The sequence below is a fragment of the Poeciliopsis prolifica genome, unplaced genomic scaffold, assembly GCF_027474105.1.
Source record: "Poeciliopsis prolifica strain line A6 unplaced genomic scaffold, Auburn_PproV2 SCAFFOLD057, whole genome shotgun sequence".
Lineage (NCBI taxonomy): Eukaryota > Metazoa > Chordata > Actinopteri > Cyprinodontiformes > Poeciliidae > Poeciliopsis > Poeciliopsis prolifica.
In genome coordinates this window covers 352,006-376,305 of record NW_026562432.1, presented here as the reverse complement: position 1 = coordinate 376,305, position 24,300 = coordinate 352,006, and the positions used below count along the sequence as shown (strand labels likewise).

The following is a 24,300-nucleotide window of genomic DNA, read 5'->3' as shown; positions in this document are numbered from 1 at the left end:
CTGTTCCCAGTTCACCAGTAATCAATATCTGCTATCTTTACCCAGTTGAAATATTTCATAAACTTATCAGACTTTGTGAGAATTTCAACATTGCTGAATAAATTTGATAGGGTAAACAAGAATATTTTGAATCTTGCATTAATAAAAGTGTATTATTAGTGTTTATTTTTATATTTCTTGCTTTTTGTTCCATATTTGGTTTTAGCAGATTGTTTCCTTAGATCATTGTCACTAATCAAATTAAAAGGTCCTCAATCAGGGATGCAAACATTTGGTCTAATTATGATTAATTCTCAATTAATGATTTATTAGATTAAAATTAGTTCCAATTGATTTGGTTTCTCAAAAACTGTCTTTGAGAGTTGTTGTGTGGCTGCCTTCCAGAAGAGGGCGCCACTGGTCATCCTTACACAGACTGGGTTGATACGGCAATAAAGATGGCGAGGCATTCCTTCCTGTTTTGTTATATTTTACAAATATATCAAAGTTAAATGTGAGAAAACTACACATTTGTAGTTTCAAATTCAGTAATTATTTGCCTCTGCATGAGGCAGAATAAAATGTTAAACTAAAACAGAAGTTTTTTCATTGATCCTCATATGTGTTCTGATCCATAAGACCATCCATAGTATGTCCCAGTCCTGATAATTACAGCAGCTAAACTTGTCTTTTTGTTTTATCTGTATCTACATTTACAGGGAATATTAGACATGCTCATCATGAGCAAGACAGAGGACAAAGGCGACTTAATGATCCACGCATTGAAGAACAATTTTGAAGCTGATGCCTATTTTGTTAAAGTGATGGGTAAGTGACTTACTGGCCACATTTTCTCCTTTCTCTTCCTTTGTGTAAAAGAAGCAATTTGACCAATGAAAGAAAGGGCTTTTTTTTTCTAAAAGTATTTTCAGCACATTACACACTAGTTTTTCTTTTATTTGCTATAACAGCCCCTCCTAGACCAATTAAACACAAGCAAGTCTATTCCCCAATCTAGAGAGCAGATGGCCGTAACTATTATCTGTCATATAATTCAGATTTTTTTGTCTGCAGTTCCTCCGTTGCTGCTGCAGACTGGAGCTCATTTGTGCTCTGTGTTCAATTCTAAATCCATTAAGTTGAAATGGACATTTTAAGCACAAAACTTCTATGTCCCAAAAGCCAACATTTTTTAGTCTACCCACTTTCCCTGTCTCTGCGCTATCGGCCTCAATAAAGCTTAAAAAATATGTGCAGCATTGTTTTTAAAATAGTCTAGTTGAAATTTAAATGCCTTGCAATAGTTTACATAGAAAATGTCTTACATTTTCTCATGTCACAATAGGAAATTTTGCTGGATGATAAATTGTCCCAGAAGTTATTGCAATAAGCAATAACATTGTTGTTTTGAAACCATTTTTAAGTAATATAATGAGCAAGGCATAATAATGCAAGAAGACATTCTCGTCAGCCTAATGCACACCCGATCAAATAAAGTGTTACCAGATGGATACTTTGAAGTTTGTAAATGTGTCATGACACAGTGTAAAACATTACAGGGGATGTGAATACTTTTTCACTGTTCTGCAGTTGGATAAGTTGCATTAGTTATAAAGGGATCATGCTAAATAAAAGCATGATCCCCTTATAAATGTTACTGTACATTTCAGCAATGTACAGTAACTGTGTGTTTTTTTCTCTCTCCTCTAAAAATAATCCACTGTTGTAACCATTACATGGTCCATTAAATTGAAACTGAAAACAGTCCACATCATCTACGTAAGATGCTGTGTTTTGTCATGTTAAAAACCTTGTTTTTGCACCAGATGTCTCATTATAGAACCCGTTCTCTCAGTTTGTCAATATGGCTTCTTTTGTAATTATCTTTTCGGCAGCGTTTGAGTCCAGCGCAGATTCTTTCTATTCACGTCACAATCTTGTTTATCATCTTTGAACTCAGTTGCAGAAGGTTTTCTTTTCGAAAGGGAGAAGCAGACCGTTTGTACGCTGATCTTAGAAATTGTGACGGTACTAAAAGTGACAAGTGTCAAGCAGGTGACTGAGATCAGTAATTATGCCCCCAGCTAGGCTGAAAACACGGGGAGGAGGGCATAAGCTGTTGTGTGGGAGGTTAGTGGATTACAGACATTAATGTCGATCAATAATAGAGGTGTTTCCATTAGCTATTTTGAAGATTTAAGGTTCATTTTATTAGGCTTTCTGTGTGAGCAAAAGCATTAAAAAGATTGAGACCCTGCAGATTATTATCGAAGCGACTGGATTTAAAAACAGCACAAAGCAATTTTTGAAATATAAATACAAATGAACAAAAGCAGAAAAAAGATTAGTGACAGTAGTGGCACCACTCCAACAATATAGCAGTTAAGGATCATTGAGCAGGGCATTGAGTTTAGAAGGAACAACCTTCATTTGAGTTGCTTTGTTCTCACTTTAAGACTTTTCAGCTTTCTGTATACAAGCAGAGGTGAAACAGTTGGTACACGGGACCGGTGGGGTCCTTTGTGATAAAGGACACACTGCTACAACACCTGCTGTTTTAGATGTCCTTAATAGCACAGAGGCTGCGATGACTTGTTTTTCGGTCAGCTATGACCAGCCCCAACAGCAGAGATGTTTTTACCTGTGGCAAAAGGAAAAAGAAGGAGAGTGCAGAGTCCACAAGCTTCCTCCTTACTTTCCCCATACTAATGCAGAGCTTGTTTGCTCTGCACCCATTCTAAGAGTTCTTTGGGTTCCCTCCTGTGCAGTGACTCATCCCTGCTGAATACCAATCCTCTCGCAGTTATTGCATCGAAGGATGTCCTAATCTGTTTTTTTAATGCCCATTACCAATTCTTGGTGAAATCTTTCAGCGTTGTGCCTTGACAAACACAGAGTCCTAGTCCAATATGTAATAAAATCAGTACAAGGTATAAGTCGTAAAAATTTCTAGTTTACAAAAGCCGTAAAATATAGGTTTTTCTTTGGTCGGATCTTCACACAGTTGTCATCACAGAGCAGTTATCAACAAGTCATATCAGAACGGAGTAAGCATGGTATAATTCGCTTAGCATTTTATCAAACTGCTCACCATGACATCGTCATTGGATTGCACAAGATGTGAGTTTATAGAAGAATGTAGCTGTATGTAAGAGGCAGGAATGTCTTTTAAAACAAATGCTTAAACTATATTGGATTTTGGCGACATGTTTTCCATCCATTTTTAGCTGCTTTCTCAACTGAGTAGCAGAGTTTCTACAGGACTGCTTTAAAGTAATGTAATCAGTGTTCAGCTCAGAAACATATCTGACTCTTACATAAAGCTGCAGCCTTAAATAAACTCATATCTTGCTCTTTTGTTGATGTCAGGGTGAGCATTTTCCTGAAATGCTAAGCTAATGATAGCATGCTACAATTAGTTGTAGGACTTGTTTATAACTCTGTTTGTGGCCTATTTAGGTTGTGGTTCCAGGTAAAAATGTGTTGAAAAAAACCTACTTGGAATGAGGCAGCATGGATTTTAATAGTCTGTTTTTTTTTTTTTTTTTGCATAAAACTTTAAATCTTTTTAGAAATAAACTATTTTAATTAAGGTAGTTTAAGTCTGCAGTCAGAGTTTAGAAGGTAAAACGCAGGTTCATGACGAGGAGTTTGAAATGGGCCTGGAATCAAAAGCAACAGTTGCTATTGATTCCAATAAACTTCTGTTAATTCCCATTCAATTTTTCCAACTTTGAATATTTCTTTTATTTTGCCCCTATCAGAGCATGAGAATGTGAAACCAGCCCCATTATGTGATAGTCATAAATTAGTTTTCATGACCTAAAGAGTTTTGTACTGCTGATGCACATTTAAAATGCACCATTCACTTTGCTCTTCTTAAACCACATTGTTTACTTTTCTATGTAATAGCATTTTAAGATAGTGGTTTTCAAGGATTGCTGGTAATTAGGCTGAGGAGACGAGTGGGGATATGGTGTGAAGCTCTGCGTGTTTACCCCCTTCTGTAAATGAAACCCCCTGGGGTCTGGAGAAAAGCAGCAGCATATGGATCATAAGAGGCACATTCTGATCTAGATTCTCTCCAGGCATTGTAGGCTTAGCATTAACAATTTATAATCTAAAACGGGACCAGATTTTGGTGATGTTTAAAAAAAAAATCCCAGGTGATTTGGTATTATTTTGAAGCAAAAATGGTAGTAAATACAAAAATAAATAAATAAATAAAGACATGTATTTTTAGTCTGTTTGACAGCTCCAGCGCGATTGTTGTTTTGTGTGTGTGTGACCTTGGCACATCTTCTTCCCTAATGCCTCAACACAAATTCCTTTGGTGCCGTCTTTTTAAACACTGCTGTTCTTTTCGGTACCCATGTCTTGTCTCACTGCAGCACTTCAAAAAAATATATACAGAGATGCATGCACAACAGAGAATCCTTTTCTTCCCCGACACGTTGATGGTAGAAGCTGTGGAGCTCTGTCAGCTCCACAGCTTCTTCCCTGCATCTGACTTCAGTTGGTACATTTTTCCTGCTTGTAAATATTTCATACATGTTTGGTCGTATCCAGCTGAGTAGCAATAGACTAAAAAAAAATAAAAATAAGAGAAATGTGATGTGCCATCTATTGTATCGTATCAACAACTTATTCCCCTCTGTCAAAAACAGCTTAATAGCATCCACCTACATCGACCCCAAGAGAGGAAATTGTTTTTTTCTTCTTCTTTAAATGTCTTGGCACGAGTACTAACGTTTTCACCTTCGAAGTGAGGCTGTGAGAGTGAAGTTCATATTCAATCCTGGCGCATCGTGTCAGCCAGCACTGCGTCTCTGTTGACAGCCTGATCCAGCCTTGCCTTCTATAAGGTGGAATCCTATTTCCACCAGATGACATCCCTTGGCCCTCCCCTCCACCATATTGAGCATCACCCGCTGGGGAATTGACGGCTTGAATCTAACGCGTGTGTCTGTGCGGTTTGCGAGTGAAAGCAAAGATCCCGCGGTCTGCTTGGACTCTCTGGGATGAATCCATCAGTTCTATCGCAAACCTCAGACAGCAGCCTTCGCTTCCTGCAAGGCAGAGGTCTGAACTCTTGCTGGGAGGTGACTTGGACCTGCACAAATCTGACATCTTATCTGTCCAAACACCTGACACAAGTGCATTGCATCTGGACCTTTACCTGCTTTGCAGTCTGAGCGTTTATTATTTAAGACCCAGATGCAAAACTATGGGCATAGACTCAAGCGTCCATGGGGCGAAATGTGGTTTTGGGGCCCTCTAGTTCTGCTAACAATGTGGACTGGCTGCAATCAGCAGCCCAATCATTAGGTCATTCACACACCTGCTACAAATGTATCGCATCTCTGACAGTGCTGTTTACATTATATACATATATAACAGATACATTTATTGGCCAACTGATTTATCGACCATTTTATTTCTGGGCGCCGATTTTCTTAATTTTGGGGGATCATGATTGGCTGACACTCACATGTGAAGCCCATCTTATCCCCTGATCCTATCTTTGTCAGCAAAGGTTTAAAAATCAGGCTCTGTCCTCTTCTGTTCTACAGTGAGAAGTTTGACTGACAGACCGAACCACCAGGTCAGGTCTGAACGTTTACAATATGCACCCCACGGTTACCAAGTCAGTGACTTTCTTGCAACAGTGAGCGACATTTCAGACAAAAAAAATTCATACCAACCAAAATCAAAATCAACAGGTCAGGCTTTTTAAAGATCAGTAGCCAGGGATCAGCCAGAAAACTGCAATCCAAGTGCAATTTATTTTTTTTCCTTTTAATCAATAAAATTATTTCTACATACTTTATAAAATATATATTATTATAAAAACAAATTACTTCATGGTGAAATTGTGTGTTTTTGATATAATGACATCGAAATAAAAAACTTTAAAAAATCAGCTCCACTGAGGGGCCCCTTAGTGGCCCTTGGACCCTAAGCAGCTGCTTAGTTTGCTTTTGCCTTGGGCTCAGCCTACTAAAGCCTACTAAAAGATTTCAAAACTTGGATCTATATTGGATCTATTTTTGAAAGTAAAATTGGACACAAGTGTCATAATGATGCATGTATCTTACAAGATGAACTCATACAGGACTGAATAAGATAAGATTTTAACCCAAAAAATCAATAAATCACTCCATGCTTGGAGTGATTTATTGATTGTTCACAAATGAAATCCAGGTTTAATTTGACTCGCCCATATATTGGAGTCTTGCTTGTTGATTTAATTTTAAGATGATTTTAATCCTCCCCAAAACACAGGGCAACTCAAGAACTGCTTCCTTTTATTTCTTCAAAATAAGGCCCAAAAACATGTCTAGAACTAGATTTAAGTCTTAATTTACATACCCTCATATATATTTCTAATAATTATATCTTAGACTTACTTCAGCTGGATAAAATTTAATGATGGCAGATGTTCCCTATGATGAGCAACAAGACTGTGCTGTCTTAATATTGAGGATGTAAGTCATGCTGTGGACATATCCATGTTTGACACTAAACTGATCTAAATATCATTCTTGAAATATTAAGTCTATACAATGGACCACCAGTATTCATGTGAATACTCGAGACCACCTCTGAAAACGCTTGTAACTGCTTATTTTTAAGTCTGACACCAAATATACCTCAACATGCATCAACATGCACAATGGAAAGTGTCTCAAAACTACTACAGAAGCTAATATTCCCTGACTTGCTTCTTTTTGCTCCTGGCAGTACAACCAGTCACTGTCAAGGAAAACGAATGGCAGTCCTGGATTAGCTGCTTTGTAAACGCTAGCAAGTGAATAGTTTGACATTTGCATTTTCTTTAGAACAAAACGCCACAGAAAGGTGAATTTTCCTGGATAATTTGTGGGTACTTTAGACAGAACAGTTCACAAAGTAGGAGAATCTGCAAATACTGAATGGTGGCATCACTTCATGATCGACAGATCTTGTGCTAGCAGTATTTTTGAACTGCTTGGTCTTTTCTTATTGCTGTATCTTGCCTTTGAAATTAATGTTTTTCAGAACATAATGGAAGCAGCATTGCCATTTGGTCAGAATGCTCCGTATAATACAGCTGTAGACTTGGGATGTTTTTGTTCAGCTTTAACTTCTTTTCTGACTTTTTCAAACTGTTGGCTGATCTTCCCTTTGGTGGTTGAGGTTGCCATCTTCTTGTCTAACATCACCTCTGTGGTTTTATCAACGTTAGACGAAGAGAGGTTGTTGTTTTTCACACCACGTCATCAAACTTCCCACCTTTCCATCAGTGATCAGTGAGTCATTAGATCGACATCTGAATGTTTCAGGATGTTGTTGTTCATTTGTCAGGCAGCACAGTCATTAGTTAGCAGTGTTCAGAGGAAGACTGATGCCTTCAGACGTCCCGTGTGCCATGGTAAGAGAGCAAATAAAAATATAAATCAGAGCTGAACAGTATTTTTCACAGATCTCTATCTTAAAATGCTGACATTAAGACTTGATATCAAGTTATCTAATGCTGAGTTTCTAAGAAATAAAAAAATACAGTAACCGGTTGGCCATTAGACCCAAACGTTGCCAAAGTTAGGATCTCCTGTAAAGCGTCTGATGGAGGTCAGCTTGATTTGTTCTTTTTGTCAACGTTTGTTCTTAATTATTTTTGCATTGCAAGTTAGGACACTTATTCCCTTATTCATTTATTTTTGGATGTTGTACAGCAGGAAGGATTTTTACTACCTGACCTTTGTTACGATGCATTAACATTGCAATAAGTTTTTACTACTGGGAGCAGCTGATTACAAATCAAAGCTCAAATAATACCTGAACTATGACCCCAAATCTCAGAAGAATTGAAAAGTAGTTGAGTGAACTCCTGTATGATCTTGAACTCATTTTATGAGTAAACAGATAAATGGCTAATGATTAAAATACATATTGCAAGCAATATTTATTTTTTGTTTGCACATATACTTGAGTGAATTAACTCTACTACATGTTTTTGCTGTTGTATTAGCTCCTCTTATGTCGCCCCTCCATCCACAGGATGGCAGAATCCTTGTGATGCGACCACTTTAAACTTATTCACTCTTATGACCCCCACACACAAAAATCTACTTCCATAAATTGTTAGCCTGGTCTTGGATTATAACAAAGACATGCGTGTCTGTCAAGTTTTACACAAAGCATGGTGGCTCCACATTAAGCTGCGAGAAGCAAAGTGGTAGCGTGGTGGACAGATGGATGGATGATTACTGCTGAAGGAGGGAGGGGATGGAAGCAGTCATAAACTCCAGAATTAGAAAGAAGGATAAAACGACGGGGGAAGGCGGGTGGGGGGGGGGCTGCATGTGCAGAAGTGTCTCCGAAGTGTGTGTCGAGCTTGTGAGTGCGCTCTTCTATGCGGGGAAAGGAGATGAAGAGAAAGACTGACAGGCAGAACTGTACGAGTTGATTAGTTTCCTGCTCACTTATTAGGATGCAGATTAGCTGCATTGAGAAACATCTGGTAGCTTTTCTCCAGCCCACATACTCCTCCTCTCCTCACTCCTTCACATCCCTATTCATCATTCCTCCCACCATATCAGATCCAGACCTCTTCTCTCATCCCTGCACATTTCCTGTCCTCCCATCTTTCTCTCATTCCCCTGTCCCCTTGTGCTTGTTTCTTTCATTTCCTCCCATCTAACCCCGTCAAGCCTCTGTTCTACGTCTTAGTCTCACCTCTCCTTTTTGCTGTCAGCGTGCCGCTACTATTTTTCTTGATTCTTGTCGACAAACCCTCTTGTTTCCACTCCACCATTTCTTCCTGCTGCCTTGTCAGTACATGCTGTCGTTTTAGTCCCTCTTTTCATTTCACTCAAAAGACATCGAGAAGATTTACATCAAGTCGATCAGCCCGGTTTCTGTTGTCCGGAAGAAAATTTGACTGCAGGCGGTGTGTTTGCACCGCCGTGAATGCCTTTTGCTGTATGAGTTTTGGCACAAAAAGACACCCGCTCCCTGTGTTTATCAAAAAATAGCATCCTGTACCGGTTTGTGTTGACAGCTGAAGCTCTACTGCTTCTGCCAGCCAATGAGACATGAAGCAAGTCAAGGGAATGACTTGTGTTGATGGCATTGTGCAGACAGCCTGAGAAGTGATTCTTTTAATGCCAATGAAAAAAAGTTTGCCACTGATGAATGTGTCAGCCTTTTCAGAAATCTACGGCTGCCTGCATTATTGGTTCCAGAGATAAGACAGATTCATCATCTAAATTACAACAATAAGCAAATTCTAGAGATGCACAAGCCATCAGATATTGATGCAGTTTTGAGCCAAGTCCAATTTGTCTTTAGGAACTGCAGTAGAAGATATTAGAACAACATTCAAAGTAGTACTTCTAATCTTTGTGACCTGTTTTTGTCAATAAAAGGGGTGGTATTGTGTATTTTCCAGGCTCAAAGAGCCTCTTTATTGCATAATCAAGTAATTGTTACTTTCATTTGTCAAAAGAATTCTGCACATATCAAATAGGACTTAGAAGAAACTTTGCAATTTGACAGCTTGAAATTGGGCCAATGTCTCTTTACAAACTTCCTGCTTCTCATTGCGCCGTTTGCAACCTTTCTAAGGAGCGGTACACTGAGATGCGCAGTTCCACCATCTGTTTGTCAATTGCTGCTGCCACTAGTTCGAAGCAACTGAGTGGGGACAGTGCTCCGTAGGGCAAAAGCTGAGCTGGAGACTGCCGCTTCAAGGCGGAGCTTTGCTCGAGCAAGCATTTAGTCACCCCAAATGATTGCCATGGGAGGTGAAAGGATTTCTCAAACATGTATGAAAGAATCAAGCCAACAGTCCAGGTGTGTTTTTGAAGAGTAACATTACAAAATGTTTTCATTGTAAAATAGTCAATTTTACACAACACCCCTTCATATTAGGATCAGAGTCACTCCACTTTGTAAAACTGAGTTTTGTTATTTTAAAACAAACATGAAACTAGTTCAGTATCGACTGACAATTTTATATTAGTATTTAGTGCTGTTAGGTTTTACACTAATAACACAGCAGTCTATATATTGGACAAAGTATTTAGATACTTTTTAAAAGCTGCCCATATTCCCAAACCCAAACCTGTTTGGAAATGTTGGTATCTGGTAGTTGTTGAAAATTTTAAGAATAAAACCTTGCACCTCTGCTGCCCTCTGTTCAACCCTCCTGTTTTTTGCTGCTTAATTTCACTATTTCTCACTGCCAAAATGAGCCACATAAAAATCTCTGTATTCTGCAAAGATTACAGTTTGCTCTGAATTTCATTTTCAAAATACTTTGCCATCTTACTTTGTTTAAAACACCTCACTGATGCTGAGAATGCTTTTCTTTGAGTCGTCTTCACTCAGTGACTACATCCACTCCATACAACGTTGCCTTTATCAAGCAGAATACAAGGAATATTAATCTTCAGTTGGTAACTTATTATATTTCCATGTGATTTAGTGACTTGTCAGCACACATTTTCAGTGTATATATTTAATTATTCCTAGAAAATTGAGCATGGAAAAAAAGCATCACAAGACCTAATGCTGAGGTTTTGGATGCCGTTGTCGCTAGCTTGTGTCTTAAGACTCATTTTTTGTTAGGATATAACTATATATCACCTACAGGATCATTTAATGCTATATTTTTGATAAACTTAATCAAACGTGGAACTCACAAGACCTCAGTCCAGCTGCGGTAACATTATTGTAAATGTGATTATATTGAGAAAACCACAGACCAAGCAGTGATATAGTGTTGGAAGTCTGTGTTAATTACTTCCGAGGTTTATCAAGTTCAATTTCATTAGGGTGGACCAAACTCAATGAGAAATGAGGTAGCTAGATGGCAGCTTAATTAGCACATTATGGATTGAAGTTCAGATGATGAAAACAAACGCGGCACTTAATTACAAATTACATCTAATCACGATGTGATTTATGATGCAGATTGCTCTTGTCTGCAAATTACAGTTGATATTTGACCACAAACAAAAATCTGAAGACAGTCGCACTTCCGTAAAAAAATAAAATAAAAAATTCTTTATTACTTAAAATTAAGTAGAAACTATGCTCCTTTGTGATTTCTATACCGTCCTACACTGTTGAAGACAAATTCATTGCTTGTTTCAAAAGCCAAAATTGTTCATTCTCCGGTCATATTATGACATTTTGCTGTGGTATAATAAATTGTTGGATGAAAAGAGTCTGTTTGGGTTGTCGGGGTCTGGAGCCTCTCCCAGCTGCCGTTGTTAACAGACACCTGGCAGCCCGCCGGGCTGAACCCGGAGCCGTCTTGCGTTGTCAGGTGAAACTGCCTGATCGAGGTGGCGGTCAGCATTGTATTTCCAGTGTTCTTCTGAAAGCAAAACATGCTGCAAGGCCCAGCCAGCTGTTCAGGGAACAAGCTGTAATGAGAGGACCAGAGGCAACTGGGCGAAGCTTCCGCTGGGAGTGGAGTCCCTGGAACAGCAGGACAACAAGTCTTTTGTTGCACTTTAACCAGCTCCGACAACTAAAGCTATGTATAAACTTGGACAGGTTTGAATCATTTATTTTTCTTATTTGTGTTGGTTTGTTTTGGTTAATAAATAACATCTTCTCTTGCTCTTTGAAAACTATATTTTTGGAATAAGCTGCTGAGGAGAATGGTGGACAACTTACTAGGGAGGAGTTGATAAACATTTGGTCTGGATTGTGTTGTAAGTTAAGTAATCGATTAATCGGGTAAATTAAACTGGCATATTCTGCAGATTTTTATTTAACCACTAAAGCCTTTTTTTATACAATATCAGGTAGACATTAAAATATGCAAATAAACAAATAATTCAGTTCTTTTTCTAAATAACAAGATAAGCATTTTATTTTCTAAAATGCCAAAACATAGCATTCCTTTAGTGCACTCTTGATCATTTCTAGCAAAGGGGACACCTGAAAATACTTCTCATATCAACATGTGAAAAGCTCAGTCCTTTCTGCTTAACAACAATACTTTTTTTATTATCCAATTTCATAATTGGATATCAAAAGGGTAGATTCTTTTCACAAGATTTTAACCACATGAATTCGAAACAGTTCAACTTGAGTTTTTGGTGTAGCATATTTACAAACAGGTTTTTGTAAAAGCTAAATGTATGGCTTAATTACCACTCTATGTTGTTCTTCCACCAAATGACTTGCTTTCATGCATACTGCAGGTAACAATTAATCAGCTACTAATTTAGTTGATGATTATTTCAATAATCGACTGACACTAATATGATTAATCGTTTCAGCTGAAGTGTACATGCAGGATGTGTAGTGAGAGTTTTTGTTTATAGCCGTCTCTGTATAATACTAACTCCAACTGAATGGACTTCCAGTCTGGCAACAAACCAGTGTGGTCTGCTGTGAGACCTGCTGATGCTGTGGTAAATACCAGAGCTCAAATCTAATTAGCTCTGGCAGAAACTACCAACGGCCATCAACCAGTACAACAGTTTGTTCCCGGGTAGACTGAAGAGAAACTAGTGTGAAGTTACACTCTCCGCCACAGAAGATCAGCAACATCAGAAGAAAGACGTTACTTCTTCACTATCCTCCAGACAGAGAAGAATAACTCAGATTTTCTTTTATAAATGTTGACATCTCTAAAATGATAATCTTTCTTCTGTTTGGAAATTAGCTCAGTACATTTTCGATTGAAGTTGTAGGAACAACGACTCTGCCGTCTACCATCCTTGTTGGATCAGTAATCATGAGCATGTGGTCATTTCTGAACTTCCTCTTGCTTTTTGTGACCAGATGTCACCCCACTTCCTGTCACGATGTAAAATGCGGGTCAGGCGCATGTTGGCAGGAGCGGTGGCCTCGCACGCCTCCAACCAGCCCTACAGTCAGCAAAAGCAGCCTGAGGACAATAGGAAGTGATGAGCATCTCAGAGCAATGCTGCTCAGCTGTCAGTTGTTGTTGCATGGTACTGCATGTGTGTGTGTGTGTGTGTGTGTGAGTGTGTACTTTTTGTGTCTGCTCAGGTCTCATTGACTTGCATTTGTTGCCACAAGAGCTGACACGGCCTGTCATGTTTGCCTACCGAGGTCTGCTCATCACATTTTCCACTTTTCTCTGCCAATGTGTGTGTGTGCGTGCGTGTGTGTGTGTAGGTGTGCCTGTGTGTCTTATGAACAATCAGCTGTAAATTGGAAAGTATATAATAGTTTGTGTTTTCTTAACGGATGTGAGGGATATATTTTTCCAGACAGTTAATAGTGTTAGTTGCAAACTTTATATGAATGTTCTCGCCTGGCACAGTCGTAGCTCTGTTGCAATCTATAATGTCATCGAAACTGCCAGAGCAGTGGCAGGTGCAAGCCATGCTTTTAAAGAGCCATTTAGTTGCAGAATATGTCCATGTGGATAACCTGGACGTGAAATGTTTCCCGTTGGGATTCGTTTTGGATCTGTAGATGGGATGTTTGGGAACCTAGCTGAGCGGTGAGGAAAGCCTCAGTCTGTCACTGCCACACCAAGCGCTCCTTCAGGCAGTCTGTCCTCTGACTGTCCCCACCTCATCAAGAGAAGTAGCATAAGAACAAAATCAGCAGGGAGTCAATCCTACACCCAAAGCTAAGCTGCTAGAAGTTCTTCTCTTGCATGCATTGATTAAATTTTTGGAAAACTGAAGGAAGCATTGAACAACTGACCATTAATACTTTTATATCACCTGGGAATATGAGTTAAGAGTTTCAATCTGAGAAAACATTCACAAGATTTACACACTGGCAAAACAACTTGGATGCCATTTATTGCTACCTTGAGTTACCTATTGTTGGTTTGAAAAAGTCACAGATTTACTTTTCGGTTATTTGTTGTTGTTTTTTTAATGGCATTGTGTAGCTCCAAACCCCAAAGTGAGAATCCTAGAGGTTATCATTGATTAATATTTGACTCATATTGAAATTATTTGGTGTTGCAAAAAATGTCTTAGATACATCATTATTTTATTTAACCAAAATCAGAAACATCTGTTCCCAGACTGTAGCTGAAAAAAACCCTTCTTTATCAGATCCAGGTTGGGACTCTTGACTGATTAAATTATATTAATTATTGCAAGAAAAATAGTAAATCAAACTGCAGGTCAAGACTTCTCAGACCTATGTATCGGTTTCCAAGGCAGCCTTTCATCGCTTGAATATAACATAACTGGATACTGGATGTTAAAGGTCACCACAAATCTATTCTGACAATTTATGGCAGTGCCTCATAGTACAATGTTTTGGGAAAAAAATTATTTCTATTTTTTGTTTTTTACTGATATTTGGCAAATTTTCATACAGGAAAGTCACATTCTGCTTGTTTCCACATGAATGCATTTGTGCAGTGATATTTCTTCAGCATTTTTATATCTCCAAAATGTGATAATGTAGTCTGAAGAGAAGATAGTGTACGGTAACAGAGTGTTCCAGTGATGCCACGGGATCAGAGATTCAAGTCCTATGACATCACAAAGTGAGACCAGCTGATGACATCTGTCGTATCCATGGTGAAGCTTTCTCTACAACAGAATTTCCTACTTCAGAGTCCAACAGATTGTATCAAGAAGCAATTTAAGATATTTTTAAGCTAATTTTAAAACAGCTTCCATGATTTATACGCTGAAGAGCTTGTTGGAGTGTGTTACACGGGCAGTGATGCTTGCACAACCTGCTGATATTCTAAAGTTTGAAAGTCAGTATTTTTTAGAACTATTAGAGTTTGGAAAAACTATGCCTGATATTGACCATGCAGACCTTATTTTCCACTTTCAAGAGCAATGGGAGCTTAATTTCTTGATACACGCTTGGAAAGAAGAGGACACTACAGCTTCTTCTGCCCCAAGTCTGCATCCACAAGATGCTTCAAAGAAAACATGTCCAGATGTCCAAGAAGTACCTGGACAAAAGATTCCAGCTGTAACCGTATCTGATGTCCAAGAAAGACCTGGAGAAATGGTTGCATCTGTAACCGTATCTGATGTCCAAGAAAGACCTGGAGAAATGGCTGCATCTGTATCCGTATCTGGTGTCCAAGAAAGACCTGAAAAAAAGGGTACATCTGCAACCGTATCCGGTGTCCAAGAAAGACTTGGAAAAAAGGGTACATCTGCAACTGTGTCCGGTGTCCAAGAAAGACCTGGACAAAAGGGTACATCTGCAACCGTATCCGGTGTCCAAGAAAGACCTGAAAAAAAAGGTACATCTGCAACTGTATCCGGTGTCCAAGAAAGACCTGGAAAAAAGGGTACATCTGCAACTGTATCCGGTGACCAAGAAAGACCTGGAAAAAAGGGTACACCTGCAACCGTATCCGGTGTCCAAGAAAGACCGGGAAAAAAAGGTACATCTGCAACCGCATCCAGTGTCCAAGAAAGACCTGGAAAAAAGGGTACATCTGCAACCGTATCCGGTGTCCAAGGAAGACCTGGAAAAATGGCTACATCTGTATCTGTGTCTAGTGTCCAAGAAAGGCCTGTGAAAGATGGTTCTGTTGGAGCCATATCCAGTGCCCAAGAAAAACCTGAAAAAATGGTTACACTTAAACAGAGTTTGAAATCAAAGACAGGTAAACCAAAGGAATCTGCAATAGATATGTTGAAACGGGCTCTAAAGCATGACAAAATAGACACTAAAACTTTAACTGTTTCAGTCAAACCTGAAAGTTTACCGGCTTCAGTCCAATCTAGACAACCAAAGGGAGCAGCACCAGATGAATATTGGGACACAGGTAGATCAACAAAACACAAGGCAACACAAAGAGATACTATAACAGCTCCAGATAAAGATCAGGATGCAGCTCGATCAACAAAAAGTAAGGCAACACAAACAGATATTATTATTGTCCAGAAAACGGATGGGAAAAAAACAAAGACATCTAAAGCTAAGAAAACAAGGCAAAAAAGTATAGAAAGGACAGACAGAAAAGATTCTCTCATGCCTTTAACGTCTCCTGTCAAACACAGACGACCTACTGCAGCAGGACCAAAGAAGCTTAAGAAAAAACACGGTAAAGGAAAAAGGCACTCAAAATCGAAGAAGGCAACCTGGTCTAAGCTGAGGCCAGAGATAGTCAAGCCAGCCACAGAAAGCAGCAGTAATAGAGTCCTGTGGATTGAAAGAGAGAGGGTAAAACCATTGTTTAGAGCAGTCAAAGAAGAGATCCCTCTGCCTCCTGGAGTGTATCTTCCCTTTCCAGACAATTCAGCACATATCATACACTACAAGCAATGGAAAAAAGGCACACCTCCTGGCCCTGAATCATTACCGAGTAAAACGAAGACTTGGGACATCATAAAAAACGCTTACAACTAATAGGTTAATTTTCTGTCCCACAGCTGTAAAAACACTTCTTAAGACTGGACATCAATATATTTCAATTGAATTAACTACCTAACAAGTACAATTTTATAGTGAAATTAAATGAAACAAAACGTTTTGTATGGTTGAAGTAATGGTACGACTGTATTTGAAAGTGTGCATAAGACTGACCTGACACTGTCATGAACATGAAGGACTATTCAAGAATGTTTTACTGTTGTCATTAAGTGTCATTTGGTAAATAATGACAATGCAAAGTTTAAACTTCTAATGGACTTTTTAATGCGTATTTTAATAGAACTTTGCATTAAAAGACTCATTATTTACCAAATGACACTTCATGACAAGTCAAACATTCTTGAATACTTCTTCATGTTTATGGCAAGTGTTATGCTATTAATGTTTAGTGTACAAAAGAGAAATACAACACAATATTGTTTTCCTGTTTTCCTCACAATTAGTGGAAAAATGAACATGTAGTTGCAGTCATCAAGGCAGGTGGTAAACTAAGCTATCAGAAATCCAGCAGGTGCAAAGTTGAGCCAGGCAAAGAGGGGTGATTTTCTCTGTCTGCAAGTTGTAAATAATTTTATCAGCATCAATGTAAATCATGTATTAGAATCATGTATTTCTTTTTGCTTTCTGGAGTGAACATGTACAGTGCACTGGGTGCTGATGCAGTTTGGCATTGACTGATAATCCTTTTATATACTATTCTGTGCTCCACTACAACATACTGTATTATAATACACTAAACTATAATGTTATATTCTATACCACACTATGCTATAATATAACATACCATACCATTCTATTCTATACTATACTATACTCTGCTGTACTGCATTATACTATTCTATAAAGTATAATTGTACATATGGTATGGTACACCAAGTGTATGGTGTATAGTGGTGTATAGCAAACTATGCACTTTACAGTACCATACCATGCCAACCATACAATGCTATACTATGCTATACCATAACATAGTGTAGCATACCATAGCACACAATGCCATAGTGTACCATGCCGTAGTATACTATACCACAGCATACCATACCATCCCATAGCACAGAATTCCATGCTATAGTAGGATACAATAGCATACCATTCCATAGCATGGCATAGCACAACATACCACACCAGACAGTTTCTTCCCCAGTTTCTCTGCACACGTCGAACACCTTATAACCTCAGGAACAAAGTAGGCTTATTTTTACTATCACAACCAGCATTTTTTTAAAAGGTATAAACATTGGTAACAAGTACACAAACAAACTGTTCTGGTTGTCGTTAATTTTATCTCCCTTAAAGTTTATATATTTAATGTTGTACACTGTGCTTGAAGCCTAATATTTTATTATTCAAAATTGGCTTTGGTTCCATTACAAAGAATCCTTGCTGCATCCTCAACATGACTTGACTTCCTTTAAACAATTTCATTAATATACTTTATTAATCCCAAACCTTTGCCAACTTGTTTGCCAATCCTACATTGGCCATCACTCACATTGTCTCCTTTTCAACTCATGTGGGATATGTGGCTGCAGTTGAGGCATTATTTGATCCCATGCGATGTTAATCAACTGCACTCATAAACCACTATTGTTACAAGCCATAAACCCAATTAAATCAAATTATAAACAGTAACCAGACATAGACCTAACCATGTACACACCATCATGAAATTATGCAACATTTTTCATTGTCTATTTCACCACAACAGAGATAAAACATGTAGCTCAGTGGTCACACAGAGCATGGGAGGATTCAGATGACTACTCATTCTCCCGCTTGATTAGGTTAGTGCCACAAAAGAGCTGCCATCAGTCCTAATATTACGCCACAAAATAGGCTAGCTCAGTCCAAGAAAGGCTTTGGGGATGGTTGTTTATGTGTGTAAGAGAAAGAGAGATTCCGCCATTGAATGCTAATGAGAGATGTTCCCCTCTGGAAGTCTGAGAGCTCTTCCGGAAAGCTTGTTTTGGGTGTAGCGGAGCTGTTATGCAGTTGTTTCACGCCAGCCAAATACTGTAGAGTGGAGAACAAAACCACTCGCAGAAGAATCTCCAGATTCAGAACCAACTCACACTCCCGAACCATGTTCTTCATGGATCAGTATTGTAATCTCTGAGATATTTGGGATTAATCCACTGACGTTGTTAATGTCTGCCTTGCCTTTATTTCTTCTTCCCCTTTGTGCATCAGTAAATTCACTTTCAAGTATTCTAGTATGTACTGCCTTTACTTATTACTTCCATCTGATTTCTTAGAACACTGGTACTTTGAGATGATTTGACTGAATGTGTCCTTTTATTTCTATGTGTACACAGTCATATTCAATAAATTAACAGTTCATTTAAAATTTCCTGTTCCTGCAGCAACACAGAGAAATAATTTTACCTGTCTATGGCACTGTTCACTTCACCATAGAATAGTGTCAAAATTCTTGAGGAACATGCAGAAATCTGGTCAGCAGATATAAATGAGTTTGGATATTTTGAATTCTTTGTTTATTGACTATTGAGAACCATATAAAGATGTCTGGCATGCTATTTTAATATGCAGATAAAAACTGATTTTTGAAAAATCCTATCTGTCTTGTTTCCTTCCTACTTCTTGATCAAATGACTTTTAATCTAGATCTGCCTGAAGTATGAATAATTGTGGGTGTAACTTTAGTCAGTTTTTATTTCACTATATTTTGATACCTAAAATGGTTCATTCGTGTGGTCTATCAAATGACAAATATGTTTTATGAGACGTAGATCGACAGCCACTTTCAGAGGTCAGATAAAAAATTTTCCGATATAGGACATCTTGAAACGAACACCTCTTTTTTGTTGTGAATGACATATATTGAGTGTAAATGTTTTTAAATCGAGTTTACAGAGATTTGACTGTTCTCTTGTTAGTAGAAATTTCTCTGCTTGTTGGGTAAAACACCACCATTTTCACCTTTAGTTGTTTGGAGGCGCAGTTAACTGGACCCACGCTTCCGGCCTGTGTACATATTGCGACGCAGATGATACAAAATGAATAACTACCTTGGTATGACACTTTTTAACTCAGTAGATGCAGTGCATTACATTTTCAGCTTTACTGCATGTTAGCCAGGGAAACTGGTCAACCGATTGTCTTTGAAGTTAATTATTAGAATTGACTGCATTTCTCATCAAATGCCAATTTTTGACACAATAAGCAAATTGCAATAAATTTTGGCTGATGACTGAATAGAAAAAATGAATGATGATGAGTGAAAACACTGGAATGCTGTGGCTTTGCTTTGATGTGGAGGTTCATCCGAACACACAGATTCAGAGATTTGCACTCCATACATTTCGAACTCAACCAACTATGTTAAGAAAAAGTTAAGCTATATATTTAACCGAGCAGTGTGTCGTCTTTTGCTCTCTCCTGAGATGTGTTTAACCTCTATGTGAAGTTCTTTACAGTCACTGCATTTCAGTGGAAATGGAATTTTTGAATCCCGTATTTTTTTTAGTTTTTATTTTTTTAAATAAATCACCTTTTTGTTTTGTCAGGTAGGCAATAAAATAAAAACAATAAATAACTTAACAGATTAAAAGTATGTGGATGTAGTAATACAAAAGTTGTTTTTGTTTTTCCATCGCACCTTGTCAAGATGTCAGGCTGCGCCCCACATGTTTTCTGGCTTTAGATTTTAAATGTTGACCCTAAAATATCACAAATAAAACAATATATATATAATTAAAATCCATCTAATTTCTATTTAGGTATTATGTTCTTTGGCTTGATAACAGTATTTGGCACAGTATTTTGAAATTATTCAGCTTTCTGTAGGTTTTAAACAGTGACAAAAAGTGGTTGTCTTTACCCAGAATGCATTGAATTTTTTGCTGCAGGATTAACACAGACTGTACTAAGAGTTTCTTCCGTACTGTCCCCATAGATATGCAGACACCTCTGAAAGTGTATTATGGGTTGATTATATGGTAATGTATTCTCTAACACATTAACATTTGCTTCGCTTCAGTAACTTTAAGTCTTTCTGTTGTGGTTGAGAGGATTGTGTAGGGTGGAGTGTGCCGTAAGGTCGTGGGATAGTAACTGTGAGGCCTCCTGCAGTGTTTTCTCTCTGACCTTAGTTTTCTTTTCTTCCCTTCAAAAGGAGCCTTACTTTAGACAAATGACAGTTTAATCCTCTAGTGTCGTTGATTGAGTCTAAGCTGCAGACAATTATGACAGTACCCTGACCCTTAACAGCTTTAAATTTAAAGAAGTGATGGATCAACCCATCCATTTAGATTATTGATTATGTCCTTCACAGATGATTAAAATCTAGTGATCTCATGTTTATTTAGAAGTAATGAGCTTTCTGACCACATTCATGTTTTGTATATCTGGCCTCCTGATGCAAAAAAACATGCGTAAAATGGACAAGCATACCAACCATAACCTCTTCAATAATTCTGCGAGGGTAAAGCTCTGGTTCACTGTCCTCCAGGCGACATTGAAGAGATGAGACAACCATGACAGCTCCACTATGTCCAGAGGTTTCAGAATTTCAGTCTGAACCTTTTAATTACTTTAGCAACTTGTACCACAGTGATAGACTCCCATCCTCCTCACCCCTCAGACTCAGGTCTCCTCAACCCACAGTGCCTCTACAAAGCACTTTGTCCTTTGTAGAGGACAAACTGCTTCTTCCACTACCTGACAATGACCTCAGCCCAAATCTCTGTGGTCACATTGTCAGCTGTTTCAGGAGTCCCAAAGGTGTCTTTCTTCAGCCTGATGGCTTCCTTCAGCCTGATGGCTTCCATTACCACTGGTGTCCACCAGACAATAGCCTGGTGGTCACCAGGACAGGTACCTTTATCCTTCAGGCCGCAGGTCCTGGAAGCTCCATCTACAATGGTGGAGCTCAACATGGTCCATTCAGAGTTCATATAATTAAGTTCACTAAAAACATGAGGGAAATTGGGAGGTGTGATCTATAATGCACACCTCCCAGGGATTTGAATTATAGATCATTTGAACTGATGTATTCAGCATCCTTCCTGACCAATAGATTCGTCTCGCTATCAGGTGGTGATTGGTTCACAGGTCAGATGATATAATTACAAAGTTGATCATTGACCTTTTCCCCAAAGTTACCTGGCAGCAAGTACACCGATGAACTACCTCAGGCTGGCACATGGTGTTTGTTATAAACAGATACTGTACAATAAAACACCACTCAAGCTCAGACCATGAAGGCTGTGCTTGTGGTACCATTCAGACAACACAACAGCTTTGGCTCTTTACTCATCAATGAGGTGGCATTCAATGTCCCTAAAGCTGGATTATGCTGCTAGGACCTAGTATCAATGCCCCATCCTCGCCTGTCATCCAACTTGCATGGCACCTTATCCTAACATTCCTTTCTGCAGGTGGTGGACCCCATCAAGGGGGCTTCCTGTCACTTCTTCAGGCTGACCCTGAAAAAGCCCCAGCAGCCAAAGTTCAACCACCAAGTTCTCATCCCTTGGGGAATGCACACTGGTTTGCTTCATCGTTTTGGTCAGCCACATTATACGAATCATCAAATCACTTTGTAAGGCAACAAGGCATGGTCCCTAATGTTAAAGGAGGATCTGTCTCCTTAGCAAAGTTGACTTCTTACCAAGAAGATTATCAACCTGTTGAGTAGTTACTGGTTTGTAGTGTAGTCAGCTAAGGGTTTGCATGTTTATCTTTGATGGAAGCTCCATCTGAACCCTGCCTCGGGCATTTTCTTAATAAGCTTGTGAACTTCAAAGCAGTCAATTTGCTTTTGCAACACGTACACAATTTCTTTTTAAATCAAAGCTTCAAACTGGGAGGGAAAAAATCTCTTGTTTATTCCTATAAAGTGGCGGCAGACGAGGTACCATGTAAAAGGATCAGAGCACATGAAAATGGAGTCATGCTGTATACAGTGCCTTAACACTGCATCATTTGCATACTACATTGGTCTAATTTGTTGCGATTCGTTTTGGGGTTGGATCAAGTTTAAAAATGGCACGTGGGAGGGACACATCTATCCTTTTGTTATGACGGCAGCGTGCGTGTTTTTGACAATCTTTTTTGAAGTTATTAAAAGGATTTTGAGCAGTCCTTCATAAGAAGGTTGCAAGGAGGAAGAGCTGATTCAGTTTGCCTTTTTTCATAGCAGAAGCTCAGAAACTAAATGCAGGGATTATCCATTAATTTGTGTTTCTTTTCTTTTTTCATCTTTGATTTTTGGAAAACATTAACCTGTCTATCAATTTTTGTGTAGGAACTGAAATATTTGAAGATGTAAAAGAAGCATTTTTAGCTTCCTATAATGAGCATACTGTACTTTTTCAAGCTGGGAATAGAGGAGATGTCACACTGTGTGGGAGAATAGTTGGTGTTAAGCAAGGTCTGTTTTAGAACACAAAATTATTCTGAGTCTGATGTTTTAAAATGTGTTGGTCAATTTAGTTTGAACTGTTCTTTGGACTTTAGCACATGAGGCTGACCTTGTCCCCGCAGCGCAACACATCAACAAAGCACTTTAAACCTTTCTGTACGCTAACTGGACTTACGTTAGAGAATCAAAGATTATAAGAAAACACTCAACTCAGTCCTCTGAAGGAGAACAGAAAAAGAGACTAAGGAACATTTTCATTGTATATGTGGCTGCATAACTCAGAAAGACATTTTCCAAGGGTAACATTCTGCTGCATTTAAACCTCAGAAAAAAAGTATTTTTCTGTTTTTTGTCTTAAGATGGAGAAGATATGAAAGTCACCTGAACTTGATTTTCAATATCTTAGTTGTACTTAAATATATATGCATTTTTAAACATTACTGCATTTAGGATTTGTACTTCAGTAGTAGGTGACATTTTGAAATGACGCAAAATGTTAGAGCGTCTGACACTATTACTAACAATAGTAACATTTATGCTAAGGTTTACTGATATTGATGTATTTGCAAATAGTAATGAACATTTTTATATAGTTATGTGGCTACAATGTGGCAAGAGTGTATTTTACCTAATTGGTGTGTTTGCTAGTTGGGTAAAAGTTTTAGTTCATCATAGAAAAAGATACAAACAACAACAACAACAAAACCGATATAACAATTGTGTTGTACTGTTCACCCCCATATGAACGTCTGAATTTTGTATTTTAGTCATCTTTCAGCCATAGTCATTCAAATTACAAGCAGTAAAGGCTTACAAGAATTTACTGTATGAGAAATAAATCTATGCAATATATAAGATTTAGATTGACACAAAAGACAAAAAATTTTTAATTTTTTGACAACATTTTATTTTCTTTACTTGTATTTGTAAATATAAAGCAAGATACCACAACTACACCCAGACTCTCAGCTTTGTCAGCCTGGCCTGGTTAACGTGTGTCAAACCTGAGAAACATCTGAAACTTGTGGAACAGCATAAAATAAGCGACTTGAGACCGAGAGAGTCGAAGCGCCTTTTATGTCATCTTTTCCCGGAGTGGTCAGCCATGACATGTTTGGTGAGAGACACTCACTTTATCTCCGTCTCACCCTATTACCCTGCCTAAACAAGTCACAGGGCTAAAAGGAAAAAAGTCCCAATTCACACATTTATGGGAAATGGTTCAGTTGATCAAAAAAGCCCCCACACCTCCCTGCAAGACAAACTCTCCACAGGAGGTTTCTCCCTCTAAGCATCGCCGTCCCCCTGCACATTAAATATCCCAGTGAGCGGAAATGACATAGCTTGTGGCACAAAGGCCTTTCTGTTGCAGTTTGGATTGATGAAACTCTCTAATAACCAATAAGATGCTGTTTGTGGAGCTAATGTTATCTGTGTTGCTCCGAGCTCTTTGGGAGAATGTTTGGAGGAGTCTGAGATTATTAATTACCTACAATATCAAGGTCATTTATAGAAAGAGAATCTACAATCTGCAAGAGAGGTGAAATGATGATAAGCACAATAACTCGGCAGGTGAA

At 38.4% G+C, this 24,300-nt stretch overlaps 1 protein-coding gene across 1 annotated transcript in view; it reads left to right on the top strand.

Moving 5' to 3' along the window:
* itfg1 (integrin alpha FG-GAP repeat containing 1) overlaps positions 1-24,300 on the top strand; it is a 152,042-nt gene that overhangs the window by 78,190 nt on the left and 49,552 nt on the right. Inside the window, exon 12 of the mRNA XM_055060071.1 lies at positions 699-807. Coding sequence (XP_054916046.1) covers positions 699-807 — 109 coding nt within the window. The remainder of the gene's footprint in view (positions 1-698; positions 808-24,300) is intronic.